Genomic DNA, 14,692 nt, shown 5'->3' with positions numbered 1-14,692 from the left:
TACGTTGAGAAACGGTAAAGGTGGTAGGTAGGTAGGTAGGTAGTATTCCACTCAGCGTGGTATCCATATCCAAGTGGATTCTATACCTTTGAACGGTCATATCTGGGTTACTAAACAAAAGTGTGATTCTTGAAGAGTACACAGTAGTGCTCGGTAGGAACGTCTAGAATACTGCTTAATATGTAATAAACTTCTTCTAGGTGAACTTGTCGATCATGAACCATGAACGTGAACCATGATTGAACTCAACGTCACCGATTTGTAAGCCGCGTCAATCGGACCCCGATAGGACTAATCCATCGTCCACCATTCTGAGAACTTCTACAGACAATCGAGACCAGTTGATTGCATATAATTGACGTATCACCATTCAATTGTTTATGTTGTTGGTAGTATCGCGATTGAAAGTCTACAGTCTAGACATTACCTGTCGCTACGAGACTAGTGGGTGACGCGTATTACATCATCACAACGCACAATGACCAAAATCGGCGTCTTCCCTGCTGCAGGTGGACTGGGAACCAGCATCATCAACCACCTCCACAAGCTGAACCTGACCTCCGATTTGATCCTCATCGCCCGCAAGCCAGAAAGTCTTGCGGAATTCGCCCAGGCCGGAGCCACCGTCCGACGGGCCGACTATGACGACCCCAACACGCTAACGGGCGCCTTTGATGGCGTTGACGTCTTGATGTTGATCTCGTATGCCTCGTTCGAGATCGAGTATCGGGTCGAGGTAGGTAGCAGGGACACCCATCGCTCGCATCAATTGCACCAGTTAACCCAGACAGGCACACCAACGCGCCATCGATGCCGCCCGCAACAGCGGGGTGAAGCACATCTTCTATTCGTCTCTGGGCTTCGCGGGGGATTTAGGCCAGACTAGCGTGGCGCACGTGATGGGAGCGCATCTGCGGACCGAAGAGTATCTGGGCCGACTGCCGGACATCAGCTACACCGCTATCCGGGAGGGTCTGTACTCCGAGTCCTACCCGATCTACACCAGCTGGTTCGATATCCACAACCCCGCAGACGAGATCGCGATCCCTCATTCCGGGGACGGGCCCGGCGTGGCATGGGTGAAACGTGACGAGCTGGGCGAGGCCACGGCCAAGCTGGTCGCGGACTATGCCAAGCATTTGGAGGGGTTCCCCTACCTGAACCGCGTGCTGCTGTTCTCAGGCCCACGTGAGGTCTCGTTGAAGGAGACGGTCGAAATTCTCGGTCAGGCGGTTGGAAAGCCTCTTCGCATTCGAGAGATCTCGGTCGACGAGTACGTGGCCTTGCCGCAACATGGGACAAAACACACCTACCACGGAATTGACTTGTCGCGAGCGTGGGCGTCTGCGTGGGATGCTATCCGTCTCGGTGAGACAGCGGTGGTGTCGCCGCTCCTGAGGGAAATTCTGGGACGAGAACCGGAAAGCTTTGAAACAACAGTTAATGCTTTGGCCGTGAGCAAATAGGTAGCTTACCATGATTCACCTGTCAATAAAACGTCCCGCCTGGTCGCGGGGTACCCTGTGAGGTCACTCGCCTACGTCGTAGATCTGGAAGCGGGGTGACGGTTCGCCATCTGCCGACTTCGAGGTGGTCGGCATTCATCCCTGACCAGAGGATAAATTCCGATACACACTTTAGCAGCGGGATGGGCATCGGGAAGCTGGCCACGGGGGAACAACCGAAGTGGCTGCCGTGGTGCGGGAATAATCTCATCCGCGTCGAGGCAGAGGTGACAGACCGGCACCTCGACGGCATCCCACAGTAGTGCACCCGCCGGGCGAATGAGAGCCGGGGTGTGCTGACCTCGCTCCCAGCTGGATTTGGGAATCGGCAAGGCCGGACCCCGCAGCAATCCAATCTTGCGGTGGTCAGAGCTTGTGGATCTCGATGACGGATGACGCCGTTGAAGAGTGAGATGAGGCTGGATGCGATCTAATCTGTCAACTCTACCATGTTGATCCATCCACTGGTAGATGCATCTGAAGAATGCCGCTGTCATCGAGTCTGGTTCATCATCACCGTGCATGTCCAACCACATACCTGAGTCCCTTTTTCGTTTCTTGTCTTTGCATGTTATTTTCTCCAGTGGCATCGTCCCAACCCAATGAAATGATTAGCAGAAAGTAGATCGATGGTGGTGGTGGGGTTACTATTCTGGGCTGGTGCGTGAGGCTAAAGCCTAATCTTGTTGTATCAGCCAGGGACGAGTGAAAATCATTCTTAATAATACTGAGCATAATCTCGAGCATTCAGGTAGGGCTGACAGGCATGCCTCATGCGCGATCATCAGTCAGATGCCGTCCACCATCGCCCAGAGTCTTGTGTATACATATCTGGGATCCCATAGTAACCCAAAGTCTCGTGTGTCGGAAACGACCTAACCGGGAAACATGTTACCTGGTCAGCTGCCAGATAAATCACCAGTCATGAGGACGGCGCAGTTCAGTGTCTCGGACGAGATGATCGGGACAAGGTGGCCGTCTGTCACCCGAAACAGCATACGACCGACGAGAATGATTCCTCGATCCTGGGAGATCTCAAGCCACAGGGCGGCGGAGGAACGATGCACTAACGGAGGGGTCCTGAAGATGCCGGATCACACCACTGGTGGCATTGCAGCAGACCCTGGGAACCCGGCTTCCGGCCCGCCAGGCGAGACCATTGAGGACTTGCTGGACGAGGCTATTTTCTCCACGCCTGAGCCGGGAAATTTACTAGCGTCCGCGCTGGGCCAGTGGTAGCGCCGTCGGAGATTTTATGTATGTCACTCAGTCTAGTGCCTAGGAGTATCTACCTAGGAAGGAGATTTATTCTTAGGCCGCTGACTATAGCGCCCACCGGGTTGGTGGTTCCGAGGACGACTTACCGTGGATGGGTTCCGTCGATAGTGCAAGCCAGTGTTTGGGTCAGGAGGGGTCAAGAATGGGCCTCCCGGAGTCCCGAGACGTCATCGCGGGTAACACCAGCCAGGAACTTGGGCGGATTCCACATCAGCGTGATTATCATTAGGTGAGAGGTCGAAAACTAGCTGAATAGGAGGGGTTGCTGGGACTCCCAAAGTCTGGCCAGACCACCGGTCGGCTGCGAGAAATGGGAGGATGCCGCACACTGGACGGACTCCCCCCACCTGGACGGGGGAATGGCCCACTGGCCTGGTCTGTGTGCTTCGGAGTACCCGCGGGCAATGCAAAAGGGACGGAGCAGAGCTGAAGAGAGGAAAGTAAGTACCGGAGTGGACTGGGATTATTGTTTCGAAATGTGAGGATGGCAGATGGCAGATGCAGGAGGATGGAAAAATGGAGGATGACTGTTGACGGTTGGGCATCTGACTGGCCGGGCCGGCTGGACGGACCATTGCCAATGACGGGGCGGTGATTGGTGGAAGCCACACACCCTGGATTGGTACCTTTAGGAGGTGCTACAGTGGCATACTAGATGGTAGTATCTAGTCCTAGATAGTCCTGGGTAGGACTATCCCCCATTATTTGGCACAAGCGAATCAACAATGGCCATAATAATAATAATAATATTCATCCTCGACTCAGGAGGGAACACAAGAGAAAATGTAAACATGGACCCACTTGGGAGAGGTACCTGAACCTGAACCAGCGCCTAAGGCATGAAAGGACGGACAAGTACCGGACAGCTGTCAATCTCTTTCCTCCTTTTTACAGAATACTTTTTTGATACAGAGTACTTGTGATGAATTAGAGTGTGCACCGTACCTGAGGCACGGAAGAAATCTCCCTAAACGGCAACAGACTTTGCAGCGTTGCAGCATTGCAACCAAAAGGGATAAGATTAAATCCGCCACGCAGGAGTGGCAGCAGCAGTGGCAGCAGCAGAGCAGCGCCAAATGTGCAACCTTGAGTACCGACTACTGAACAGTCCGGCCGAAGAGGTCGGAGCCGAGACTCGGCCGTCACGGGGCTTGGCGGGGACGCCTTCCCCAAGCTGGGCAGGTCCAACGGTTGTGCATCGATCGATCCACCGATTCCCGCCCTCCACGGCTCTCCAATCCGCCTCTCCTACGTACTCTTGCTTAGCCCGTAGCCACTGACCCAGTGACTTTGTTTGCCTCAGCTCTGTTTCTCCCCTGCTGAGCTTTCCCCTGCTCCTCAATGGCCATCCGACGGCTCTCATCGGAGCCGACCGAGGGCTGGATACCCTGCATCCGGCTGGGGTGATCTCGGCCCCCCTTCACCGGCCTGTGCAATTATCGTTTCGACAATGGTCAGGGCTTTTACTTCCTTTCTGGCTGTGGCTTTTCCATGTTGCAACTCATTACATCATTCTCTCGGTTGGCGAGCCATCGGGTTCTAGCACCGGCTTCTCCTGAAACCTTCAGGCTTTATATAGACCATCCCCCGATGGCTCCTCTGCCCAGCATCCTTCAGATCCACGGTTCAATATCAACAGCTTCTTTATTACTTCCACATCTGCCAACACTTGCCACTTGACCTTGATATATTATCATCGGTTGATCGCCAGTCTATCCACACACACACTTCCACCATCCACCAACAAAACAATCACTAGCATGGCATACTCCAGGCCTGACGCTTTTACATTAGCGGATGACGAGCGGATGTACATGAATCATCCCAGTCCGCTCACACGCCCTAATGATACCTATACGAAGGGTCCTGATCCTCTATCGGCCAATTGGAACTACGACAGTGCCATTGATCTGTTCTCTTTGAACACCATGATCCCCGAGACGTTTCCCTTGGAGATGCCCAACGAGATGATGAACTTGGACCCCAAGGATTTTCCCACCGATTTCTTCGCCCCACCCCCAGATATCAGTGGGTTCACCATCTCCAACCACTCGGGTGAAGATGCTGCCTCTTGCGGTTCCCTCTCATCGGTATGTCATGCATCTACATCATAAAATATCACAGCTAATTTATTTAGGATCTGGAAAGTGACGATCAGTCGTGGTCTCCCACTCGGATCTCCCCCCTCGAGCCTATCCACATGGAGCTTCCCAAGCCCGCTTCCCGATCCGTCAAGACATCCACTCGTCGCAAGCCGGCACAACCGAAGCGCGAGCCTGCTACTCGGTGGTCGTCGAGCCCTGAAATCACCCCTCAGGACTACCCCGCTGCCAGCGTTTCTCCCCCTCCCGCTCCCGCCTCTCCTGCTGCCAACCGCAAGACCACCCGCAGTCTCTCTAGCGACTCGAACGCCAGCACCGGAGCTCAGACCACTACCGGTCGCAATGCCGCCAAGCGGGCAGCGCACAACATCATCGAGAAGCGGTACCGCACGAACATGAATGCCAAGTTTGTTGCATTGGAGAAGGCCATGTGCGGAGGAGTGCAGAAGCCAAGCAAGGGCGGATCGGCATCGCTGAAGAAGTCGGAGATCCTGACGAATGCCATCACGTTCATGCAGGAACTGCAAGAGGAGAACAAGGCTTTACAGAAGGAGCTTGCCATCATGAAGCAGAGCATGGTGCCGAATGGGATGTGGCGACACAACAAGGGGAGCGATGTGTACCACGCATGAGCGTGATGCATCTCTTCCTGTCATGACCGTCACGTTTACTGTATAATATTATGAGCTTTCCTTTGTCTTACAATGGTGTTTTACCAGGGGTATATGGCCCTCTCCTGTCGGGCGGCGAATATGGGCTGGAATTTTGTTGATATACCCGGATAAAAGTTAATCACCACACTCTACTATAATCTACCTGACCTATACAACCACCAAACAATACCAATAAACCCCAAATAAACAAACCCAGCTACAAATAAATCAATAAATAAGGAAAGAAAAAAAAAAAGCATAGGCCGGCTCCGCCCGTCCCTGACCCATCCCATCCCATCCCATGCCACCCATCCGTTACACCGACCAGGTCCCGTCCCCAGCCCAACCTAACCCAACCCCGCCCCGTTCGCCAGCCCTGCGCCGCACCCTGGCCTCGACACCTCACCCAGCCCGTCCTACCCACCATTCTACCAGTTCAGTTCCCTTGGTACTTTCTCCCTCGGTACCTACTGACCGGAACTGAGAATGTAACTGGAACTAGGCAATAGAGGAATACCAGTCCTCCCAACCCAACCCAACCCTGTCGCCAATCCAACCGACGATTCTAGAACTTCCTGGCCGCTGCCCCGATCGATCCAGACCGGCCGATAATTTTTTTGATGGGCCGAGGATGGTCCGTGTTGTCGTCATGGATGGTATGTTAAGGTGTTGATGTAAATAGACGCTCATTACTATGTAGGATGTATTATGTAGTTGGGGGAGGAATTTTTGTTTATGGATGAGATGAGATGAGATGAGATGGGATGGGATGGAATGGAATTGGGAATGTATATGGGCGGAGGATCAATAACCTCTTCTTTATTTTACTTCAGAGAATGTATGCAGTAGGTAGGTAGGTAGGTATCCAGGAACTAGGAGGAATATCTTGATTCCCGTTCCGCGTCCCGCGTTCCACTACCCCACTTAGCCATCCTTCTATCGTGCTAATAGTAGTCCGGGGAGGAGGAGGAGGAGGAGGAGGAGGAGGAGGAGGAGGCTAATGAAGTTGTTACTGGGGGTTGAAGAGAGAAGTAGGTGATAATTAAGAATTATATGTTATGTACGCACCAGGACATAACAGGGTAACAGATACTCGGATTTAGATTCGATAGAAATGGAACCCTTATGATTCTCACTATAATTCCTACCCAAGTAAAACACATTATCCCATCCACTTCAAGAATAATCATCACATGTATCCCTCCCTCCCTCCCTTCCATCTGAACATCCGAGGTACTGTACGTATTATTGTAGACAAGTACGTTGCACGGAGAATCTACCGTTACATCCACCCATCCACTACCCCAAGTACCAAGCAAACAAACAAAGAAAGAAAATGAATTAGTTAAACCTTAAGTCTACCCACCATCTTTGTCTTAAAAAGGAAAAGTAAATGATAATCAATATACTTTATGAAAAAGTACCGTTTAACGAACACGGGTCTAGGTGAGACGACGTCATCTCGGAACCTTATCAAAGAACGAACGGAATACATCGGAACCTGGGGCTGGTGAGGGAATTGGATATTCGCCGCTTTCGGGGAGCGGCGGTCTCCGAGGTCCGATAGATACATTATCTTTGTTGTTTACTGGGATGGATGGGATGGGATGGGATGATGTTGGTTGTGGTGGTTTTGAAGGGGAAAGTATATGTGGTTTCTTTGATGGGTTGAATGGGTACTAGGATGGGAGAAGGTATTTAGTATTTGATAGTGGGGATGTCAGGAAATAAGTGGAGTACTCTAGAGAAAGGATGAACTTAGAGTTATTTAGTTACGATCTTAGTTTATAAAAACTGAATTGAGTCTAGTATTGAGGCGATCGATGTTAACCATTCTGTATGCCATATCGCCACTGAGTTGACCGTGTTGAGGGAATCCGAGCAATGATTCATTTCTCCATCACGATATAAGAACAGCGTAGATGGAATCACCAATAGGCTTTATCCTGTCGCGAGAAGAATAGATATCTCAATAAACCCAATATCTCGGATGACTTCTCTCGCTGAAAGGTCTGCGATCTCAGCATGATTGATCAACCCCATCCCGAGGTTGAACACCAAATTATATCTTAAAATCATGCAGCAATGTTTGTCCGCGTGTAGCAGCAGGTACAGTATACAACCACATAAACCCACGCATCACTGAGGAGCGTACTAGACGGTAGGTCATCCGGGTGGCCAGAGCGGCCACGAGGCTTGGACGACCACTGTGTCGACCCGAAAAGAATGATGACATTGTAAAGTCTAAAGCAATGGAAGCGGTATCTTTGCTGTACTTGGCTCAAGACAAATCATTGTCCATCAGGTTCGAGGTCATCCAACAATACATGGCTCGATATCCAGCAACCGCATGTATATTAAGATATTGAATGCTTCAAACGACGATAGAGTGTACGACTATTTCGACGAAATGCGACGATTTGTTTGAGGAATATAACGCCCATTGATCGCCGATTTGGAATTGGATAATTGTACTGTAGCTTGTGCTAACAGTGCGTATCTCTTGGCGAGTATAGGCCAGTATTCTTCGCACGTCTGGATGTGATCGTATCGTTTATAGAGGAAGATGATCGGGTTCTCAGTCATGGATATAACACCGATAAGAGTCCAGTATGATAAGCTGTTCGCTGTATGGTTGGTATCAACCACACCATATCTGTGCGTATAGCTGCATTTTCAGAGATCCATTTGAATGAGAATCTCGATAAGTCCAACAGAATAGCGAGAAGATCAAGAAAGAGACATCCAGATAGAGATACTCTTAATAAACACCTCTGAAGATTTCCCAGCCCAACTACCCACAAACCACATCCCGAAGAACGTTAGTTGCCAGATCCTCCATACCTGCCATATTAAAAAATCCATGAATCCGAAATATCGACCCCAACCCTCAACTCTTTCCTGGTATGGTTTAATCTAGCCCGAATCTTGATATTATCCATTGAGATAGAGTGATCTAGCTTGATTATATAAACGGTGCATCATATTCCCCACCGCAGGATAAATCCCCACTTGGGTAGAAAGTCTTGTAGGGCTCTGTAAATATTCTTCATCATGAATCATTGAAGCTCTGCATCCGGTTTGCATATGGCTAGATTTATCATATCTATTCCTGAAGACGGTGTCTCGAGTATGTACCATCGGGGTTCGTGTCAATTGACTCGATTGTCCCGCCGCATTTAGTAGAGATTCTGTTTCGGGAATAAGGTATCGCTGGTAGTGAGTGATGTTGGATATTCGAAAGAAATCAAATATGACCCTCTAATCTGGGTAGAAAAACTGAACTTTGGTAACTATGGCTAGCAGCTGCAGGCTGGCATAGAAGGGCTGTAAGTGTCGGACGGGAGGCTCGGGTTTAGAAGAGGAGCGTAAGTTGATTCGTGGGAGTGATGCTGTAAACGGGTTCATTGGGTTTTAAGTGCGGGTTTAGGTCTCTTAATATTTGTAGAAATGAGGCTCTAAATGGGTATTTGTCTGATTTTGAATTGTGGAAGGTGGGAGACTGATTGTAGTAGTACGTGTATGTCATGTAGATTTTTGATGTAGAGTTGGGGAGGATTCGAAGATGTAGGGGAGGTGGAGTGGGAGATGGATGTATTTGTAGGGTTTGGGGATCTTCACTGACTATATTACCTAGGAATGTATTGTGAATCTTGATGTAGATAATAAGTGATGGCTTCAATATTTGGTATTCATGGTAGATGCTGTGGGTTGTTGAATAGGGCCATGTTCACTGGTTACGTCCTTAGTATGAGGCTGATTGCATTGAATTACAGACTCCATAGTAGTAAAATAGCACTTAATATCAAGTGCAGTTCAGATGAGCGTATTATCTGTGCAAAATATCATAACATCAGTTGTGGTTGGCATATAAGCCCTGCATAGATACCACCGTATCCAATTAGCATCCGGACATCGACCCAGTAAGAAAACGTAGATAGCTTCCAAATTGCTGTTCCAACTCGGCATTATCACTGTCTGTGGGTGCTAGTGACAAGCATCAGAGACAATGACCGAGATGGAACATAAGCTCTGCCCAAGTCCAACGGCATCCTAGACACGGGAACCGCTTTCTTCAAAGCATATCCCGATGGATTCTTTTCCACTCTACATATCGTTCCTTCCCAGTTAGTCCTCCACTAATGAGACGATCAAACTCGTCTTGTGCTCCTGGCTGACCAGGCTTGAGCTTCAATCTGAGCGGCCATTTGTCGACGATAGTGTGCCTTTCCTTCATTTCCGCCCCCAGCATATCAGCAGTCTCACGGAACTTCTTGTCTTCCGAGTATCTAGTGCGAAGATTAAAACGGTACTTAATACTTCAAGGATCTTGCTCAATTGATTATACTTACCGATCAAAGATGTGGTCATAGGTTCTCACAATATCCCGGCCAACAAACCTCTTGATAATCTGGGGATCGTAAGGGGAGGTTGGTGCGCCTTTAAAGGGTAGATATTTCAAGAGGAGCTTTGTTGTTGAGATATGCGCATCCCAATCTTGCTGTTCCTCTCGGTGAGCTAAGTTCTCTGGCACTGCGTTTATGAAGAGAGTAATCAAGGTCGCGTGCGGATTATCGAGAGGGCTTTGAAGCAAGGGTATCATGAAGCGTAGCGTAGAATGTATTCCCAACCAACCAGAATCCGAGATGTTAGACACCTATACAGAATGGTTAGCGACTCACTTGAAGGTACATTTTGACCAAAAGCCCGTCTGAGACGATAGGCGTCTTCACGTGCAGAAGGTCCGAGTGTCTGAATATTTTAGATTCTGTATCCGATCGAGAATGTCCTTACCTCAATTCGATCGAAAGAGCCGCCCTTCAGATGACCAGGTAGCTTACGGGCGTCAACTTGGTACATTGTGATAGAGATATTCAGATTTGAAAGTCGGCTCAGAAAGGACTGAAGTATTCCGCGAATGTGGAAAAAGAGCTTTCCGTACATATCAGCAGATGCAGGCCCACTTGACGTATCGGAAACCTCTTTAGGCGACCATCCCGCAAGAGGATCAGCATCGTCTTTCATAGGCCAGATATTGTCAAGCTGGAAGAATGTCCTGGTATAGTCAGCGTTGTGGTAAGAACTCAATGTCCTCTACCGACTTACGGGTTTGGCACTTGAAACTCATGCCGCGGGTATCCAAAAGGAAGAAGAAGGCCATCTTCCCGGAACTTCTGGAAAGCCATTCTGCGCGAAGGTGACAAGTAACACATGTGTCGATCACGGTAGTCTTGCCGCGATTTAGCTAGAGTGTTGGCTGCGCGAATACTTTGTGCGTCTTCGACTGTCAAGCCAGCCGGCACTTCAATAAAAGACAAGAGGCGGTCCCATGATGACTTCTTAAGAACAATCCTGAGGGAGCGCTGCCCAAATGCCCATGTCTTTGCCAAGAGAGATTCTGGTGCCTTGCCTTTGGTCTTTGCACCAACGTCTTCGATTAAGGGACGAACCCGATGCTGAAGAATGTAAATGTCTGACTCGCGTACAAAAGCTGAATACCAGAGATGGATGATGCAGTCGATTGCTTCATCGACGTTCTCCATGGTCAGAGCAAGAAAAAGTATAATGATATTCCGAGCGACGACATCGAAGTCTTGGTCATTTATTGTAGCCTCCAGAGAGTGGCTGTAACTGTTCGAAAGCCGAGCAATTGTTTCGACAAGATTTCGAAGATCCCCCGAAGCTGTACGTAGAAGCATGCATCGTCAGTTTTGAGTATCCTATAGACCTAGATTCAGAGGAACATCAAGAAAAGTCAAACACGTACCAGCAAATAATATGCGCAGGTCTTGCCCGCAGTCATTCCCTTCATTCAATCCTAGTTGAAGAACATCGATGGCAGGGATGTTACCCCAGAGGTATTTCCTCACTCCATGATATGCTATTCCTTCTCCAATAAATTCCGGCTCTCGACGCTCAAGAACCCAGGCCGGCTGCCAGGTTTCTTTGCTAAGAGGCGATCTGCATTCCAGTCTGTGTTCAGGCCAGTGTGACTGTTGGCATGCCGGTCCACAGTACTACACGGTAGATACATTAGCCTGAGACTCGTGCATGGTGAAGGATGAACCCACATTGACAAGATGGCAGCTTCTGCAAGTGTACTTGCCCACCTTCTTGCAGTCAGTGTGGTCAGGGTGCCAGTTAGCACAGACATACTCTGGAGTTGTCATTCTGGCTTTTCTCCCAGTTTGACTAAACAAAGTGGAGGGTCAGAGAGACGTGGTTGACCATGTCTACATAAGTGTAGGTGGGTAAGATGGTGTTGTCCAAAATAAGGCAATATAAACAAAGGACTCAGATGGTGAGCAGAGATTTCAACGACTTGAACAAAGTGAATTGTGTACCACCCCAATTTCTGCTTAGCGGCAGTGTACTGCTAACCATATTTGATAGCGTATGCTAGAGAGAGACTTGAGGGGAAAATGTTCACCAAGTCAGTCATCAAACGGCCATGACTCTTCCCATGCCTTTTTCTCTACCTCTGAATGTGCGAGTTGAGCAATCAACTCTGTCTTGACCTCTTTTAGAAGCCTTTTGGCTTCATCATACCGGTCAGGCTGAACGATACCTTTTTCGGGCCAGAGTTCACCCAAAGTCTCCTTCACACTCTGCATAAGTTCCATGCCTTCAGTCGCCCCATTTGCATCTTTCTCAATAGTGCTGACCTCTTCCGCAGAAAGTTTCAGAGAAAATTCTTTTCCAGATCCTTGCACACCCGGAAGACTGGACCATTTTTGCTCAATATCAAGCATCCTAGCCCGATACAAAGCTTCCCCATCAATGAGCAAATTCTGTGCAAATAACATCATATCAAAACTTGATGTCTGGCCAAACTCCATAGCTTTGAACAGCCTCTTTTTAGTCATAGAAGTGAGTTTTCTATACAGGGTCGCGAGTGACACATTGAGATATAAGGTCTGGGCTTTTCTTTGCTCGGTCGGATCAAGCTGATCATAATTTTTGGGGAATTCGGGTGGATCGAGACCAGTTGCCGGGGGACCATCGTAATCAAGAAAGTATGGTTGACGCGCGTGGTCAAAGAGTGGCAACACCTCACTGGATTGCCAATCTATGATGCCTAGGACTTCTGATGGCCTTTCGGGGTGAACAAAGATGTTCTCTGTATGGAGGTCAGGGTGCCACAAGTATGCGGAAGAGATTGACTCGTCCGTCGGAAGGAAAAATGGCAGCAGGGCAAGATAGTCTCGAAGAGCGGCTATCTCCTTAGAACGAGAAGGAGTATACGTGCTGGGGCCATATAATCCCAAGAGTGAGCGCGGAAGTCGGGTCATATTCTGTACACATGCAAGTTCTCGAAAGCCAACTGCTGACTTGTATTGGTGCACAGTATCCCCTGGAGGGACATATTAGCAGTTGTTCCGACAATTCTGATGAGATACCTTACAAGGGCCTCGATCAAAGTCAACTTCAATCCTACCATCATCATGAAATTCTCGTCCTGTTGTTGGACCGACCGCAAAGCGATGCTCTTTGAGCTCATACCCATCTTCTTTAACAATAACACATCCATCAGAGTTTTCCAGATCCGATGAATAATACAGACTCCCATATTGGGTAAAAGACCTCGAGATCCAAGCCTTTTGATATCCCGAAATGGTCTTGACGAGTTCAAATCTTTTTTTGATGTCCATCTTGGGCCATACTGAATCAAGCTGGACCCCTTCAACCTTTTCCATTATGATATACTCCGCACCAACTGGATTTTCATCCGCCTTGGAGCTCCAGGCCAACACCCTGGGAACAGGCGTGCTCAGCTCATTCCTCATCTGGAAGTAGAGAATTAGACAAAGGACTGATGATCGTTATGAAGGTTCTCAAGCTTCCTTACAAAATCCATCGTGGCCACTTCACTAGCAGTAGTATAATGTGGCCGTCCAGCATTTGGATTCGGCACTTTGCCTACAACTTGTGTACCGTCTTGCATCGTGAACAGGAATGCTTTATTGGACATTCCATCTGGGAGTTGCTCGATACGAACGCATTGTGAATATGTGAAGCCGATTGATTCCGCAGCAGACTTTGCCAGCTCTTTCATGTTAAATCTTACGCGGCGTATCTTCATCTCATGAGCTTCCTTTGAGAGGAAACGACCTCTGGTATAGTCATACGAGTTATTGTTGGCGTCCCAACCGGGGTGGGATGGTTGGCCATGGTGGGTCCTCCGTTGGCCTGTTGCGCTAAGGGATTTTCGACCTTGAGTTTGTAAGGAAGAGATAGCCTTGCGCAGCATAGTTGGGGGTTGAGGTGACATTGATTGATGCGCAAAGAAGCGACCATCAATAAATGGGCGTCAAGGGGGAGGTCACGTGGCCAGTGTCAGGCAGTAAGGCACCAAGGCAACCAGGCATCCAGAGGGTGATCCTGCCTTAGCTGCCTTGCCATTCTGTCATCCCATCTATCTCTCTATCTATCTCGCAGGGACATGGCCCTCTTATTACCATGATTTCTCTTGTTGTGACGCGCGTTGTTATCTATTAAGTCATTGATCTAGATCTGAAGTTGTTGGTGATGCTACTGGTGTAGATCTTTTGCAGCAGTCAGTCGAGACGATGATTGCTGATACTCAGGGATAACAGAGAAAAGAGGAAAGAGAAAAGCCAGAATTTTGGCATTTTCCAGGACCTCAAAAAGAGGTTAATTAGACTAACGACAAGTGACCCCGCGGGAGTCCGACGCAGCTTCCGCGCCAATTTCTTATCACGACATCGTTGGCCAACATCGTACGAATCAAGCCCCCGGAAGTGGAACTAGTGCTGATAAATATGCAAGTAACTTGCATTGGGGTCCCACCTCGAGGATATATTAGTAGATCAAGTACCATCCCTCTATGATACCTGCGTCTCTCACATAACAACAACATCTATCCGCATCTAGCTCGCGTGTCAAAGAATATCACCATGCTAAGCGATTTACCCCCCGAACTACTGGCCATGGTGCTCAACAATGTATGCAGTTCCCTTTTCCCACCTGAACCAGACTAACTCCTCCCCAGATAACTCGAGCCGATCTCAAAAGCCTTTGTGAAGTCTCCAAGGACATCCATATCTTTACTACCCCTTACCTATATAGATCCATTGTCATACAAGCCACAAAATCAACCGGTCAGATCATAGATTGTGCAATTACAAAGTTC

At 48.9% G+C, this 14,692-nt stretch overlaps 7 protein-coding genes across 7 annotated transcripts; 4 read left to right on the top strand and 3 right to left on the bottom strand.

Moving 5' to 3' along the window:
• Positions 1 to 605: 605 nt before the first annotated feature.
• On the top strand, positions 606 to 1,671 carry BO94DRAFT_531920 (uncharacterized protein). The gene has a single exon (XM_025611007.1). It carries the CDS (start codon positions 900 to 902, stop codon positions 1,464 to 1,466), a length of 567 nt encoding a protein of 188 aa, XP_025470691.1. The 5' UTR covers positions 606 to 899; the 3' UTR covers positions 1,467 to 1,671.
• Positions 1,503 to 2,244, bottom strand: BO94DRAFT_313757 (uncharacterized protein). The gene has a single exon (XM_025606846.1). The coding sequence runs from the start codon at positions 2,093 to 2,095 to the stop codon at positions 1,538 to 1,540; it is 558 nt and encodes a 185-aa protein (XP_025470690.1). The 5' UTR covers positions 2,096 to 2,244; the 3' UTR covers positions 1,503 to 1,537.
• A 185-nt stretch (positions 2,245 to 2,429) lies between these two features.
• BO94DRAFT_582347 (uncharacterized protein) lies at positions 2,430 to 2,744 on the top strand (the record flags this gene model as incomplete). The annotated part of the gene is made up of 1 exon (XM_025615472.1): positions 2,430 to 2,744. One exon carries the CDS (start codon positions 2,430 to 2,432, stop codon positions 2,742 to 2,744), a length of 315 nt encoding a protein of 104 aa, XP_025470689.1.
• Positions 2,745 to 4,734: 1,990 nt separating this feature from the next.
• On the top strand, positions 4,735 to 5,059 carry BO94DRAFT_531918 (uncharacterized protein). The gene has a single exon (XM_025611006.1). The coding sequence runs from the start codon at positions 4,739 to 4,741 to the stop codon at positions 4,895 to 4,897; it is 159 nt and encodes a 52-aa protein (XP_025470688.1). The 5' UTR covers positions 4,735 to 4,738; the 3' UTR covers positions 4,898 to 5,059.
• BO94DRAFT_531917 (uncharacterized protein) lies at positions 4,921 to 5,665 on the top strand. The gene has a single exon (XM_025611005.1). It carries the CDS (start codon positions 4,984 to 4,986, stop codon positions 5,515 to 5,517), a length of 534 nt encoding a protein of 177 aa, XP_025470687.1. The 5' UTR covers positions 4,921 to 4,983; the 3' UTR covers positions 5,518 to 5,665.
• Positions 5,666 to 9,352: 3,687 nt separating this feature from the next.
• Positions 9,353 to 11,840, bottom strand: BO94DRAFT_313736 (uncharacterized protein). The gene is made up of 6 exons (XM_025606845.1): positions 11,610 to 11,840; positions 11,306 to 11,555; positions 10,645 to 11,221; positions 10,333 to 10,594; positions 9,891 to 10,195; positions 9,353 to 9,827 (listed from the first exon to the last, which is right to left on the bottom strand). Exons 1-6 carry the CDS (start codon positions 11,706 to 11,708, stop codon positions 9,614 to 9,616), a joined length of 1,707 nt encoding a protein of 568 aa, XP_025470686.1. The 5' UTR covers positions 11,709 to 11,840; the 3' UTR covers positions 9,353 to 9,613.
• Positions 11,841 to 13,810, bottom strand: BO94DRAFT_612549 (phosphotransferase enzyme family protein; the record flags this gene model as incomplete). The annotated part of the gene is made up of 3 exons (XM_025616681.1): positions 11,841 to 12,892; positions 12,944 to 13,325; positions 13,388 to 13,810. 3 exons carry the CDS (start codon positions 13,808 to 13,810, stop codon positions 11,973 to 11,975), a joined length of 1,725 nt encoding a protein of 574 aa, XP_025470685.1. The 3' UTR covers positions 11,841 to 11,972.
• Positions 13,811 to 14,692: the final 882 nt, after the last annotated feature.

This window comes from Aspergillus sclerotioniger (genome assembly GCF_003184525.1).
Source record: "Aspergillus sclerotioniger CBS 115572 chromosome Unknown BO94scaffold_5, whole genome shotgun sequence".
Lineage (NCBI taxonomy): Eukaryota > Fungi > Ascomycota > Eurotiomycetes > Eurotiales > Aspergillaceae > Aspergillus > Aspergillus sclerotioniger.
The sequence above is the reverse complement of the archived record's forward strand: the minus strand, read 5'-3'. Positions and strand labels throughout refer to the sequence as shown.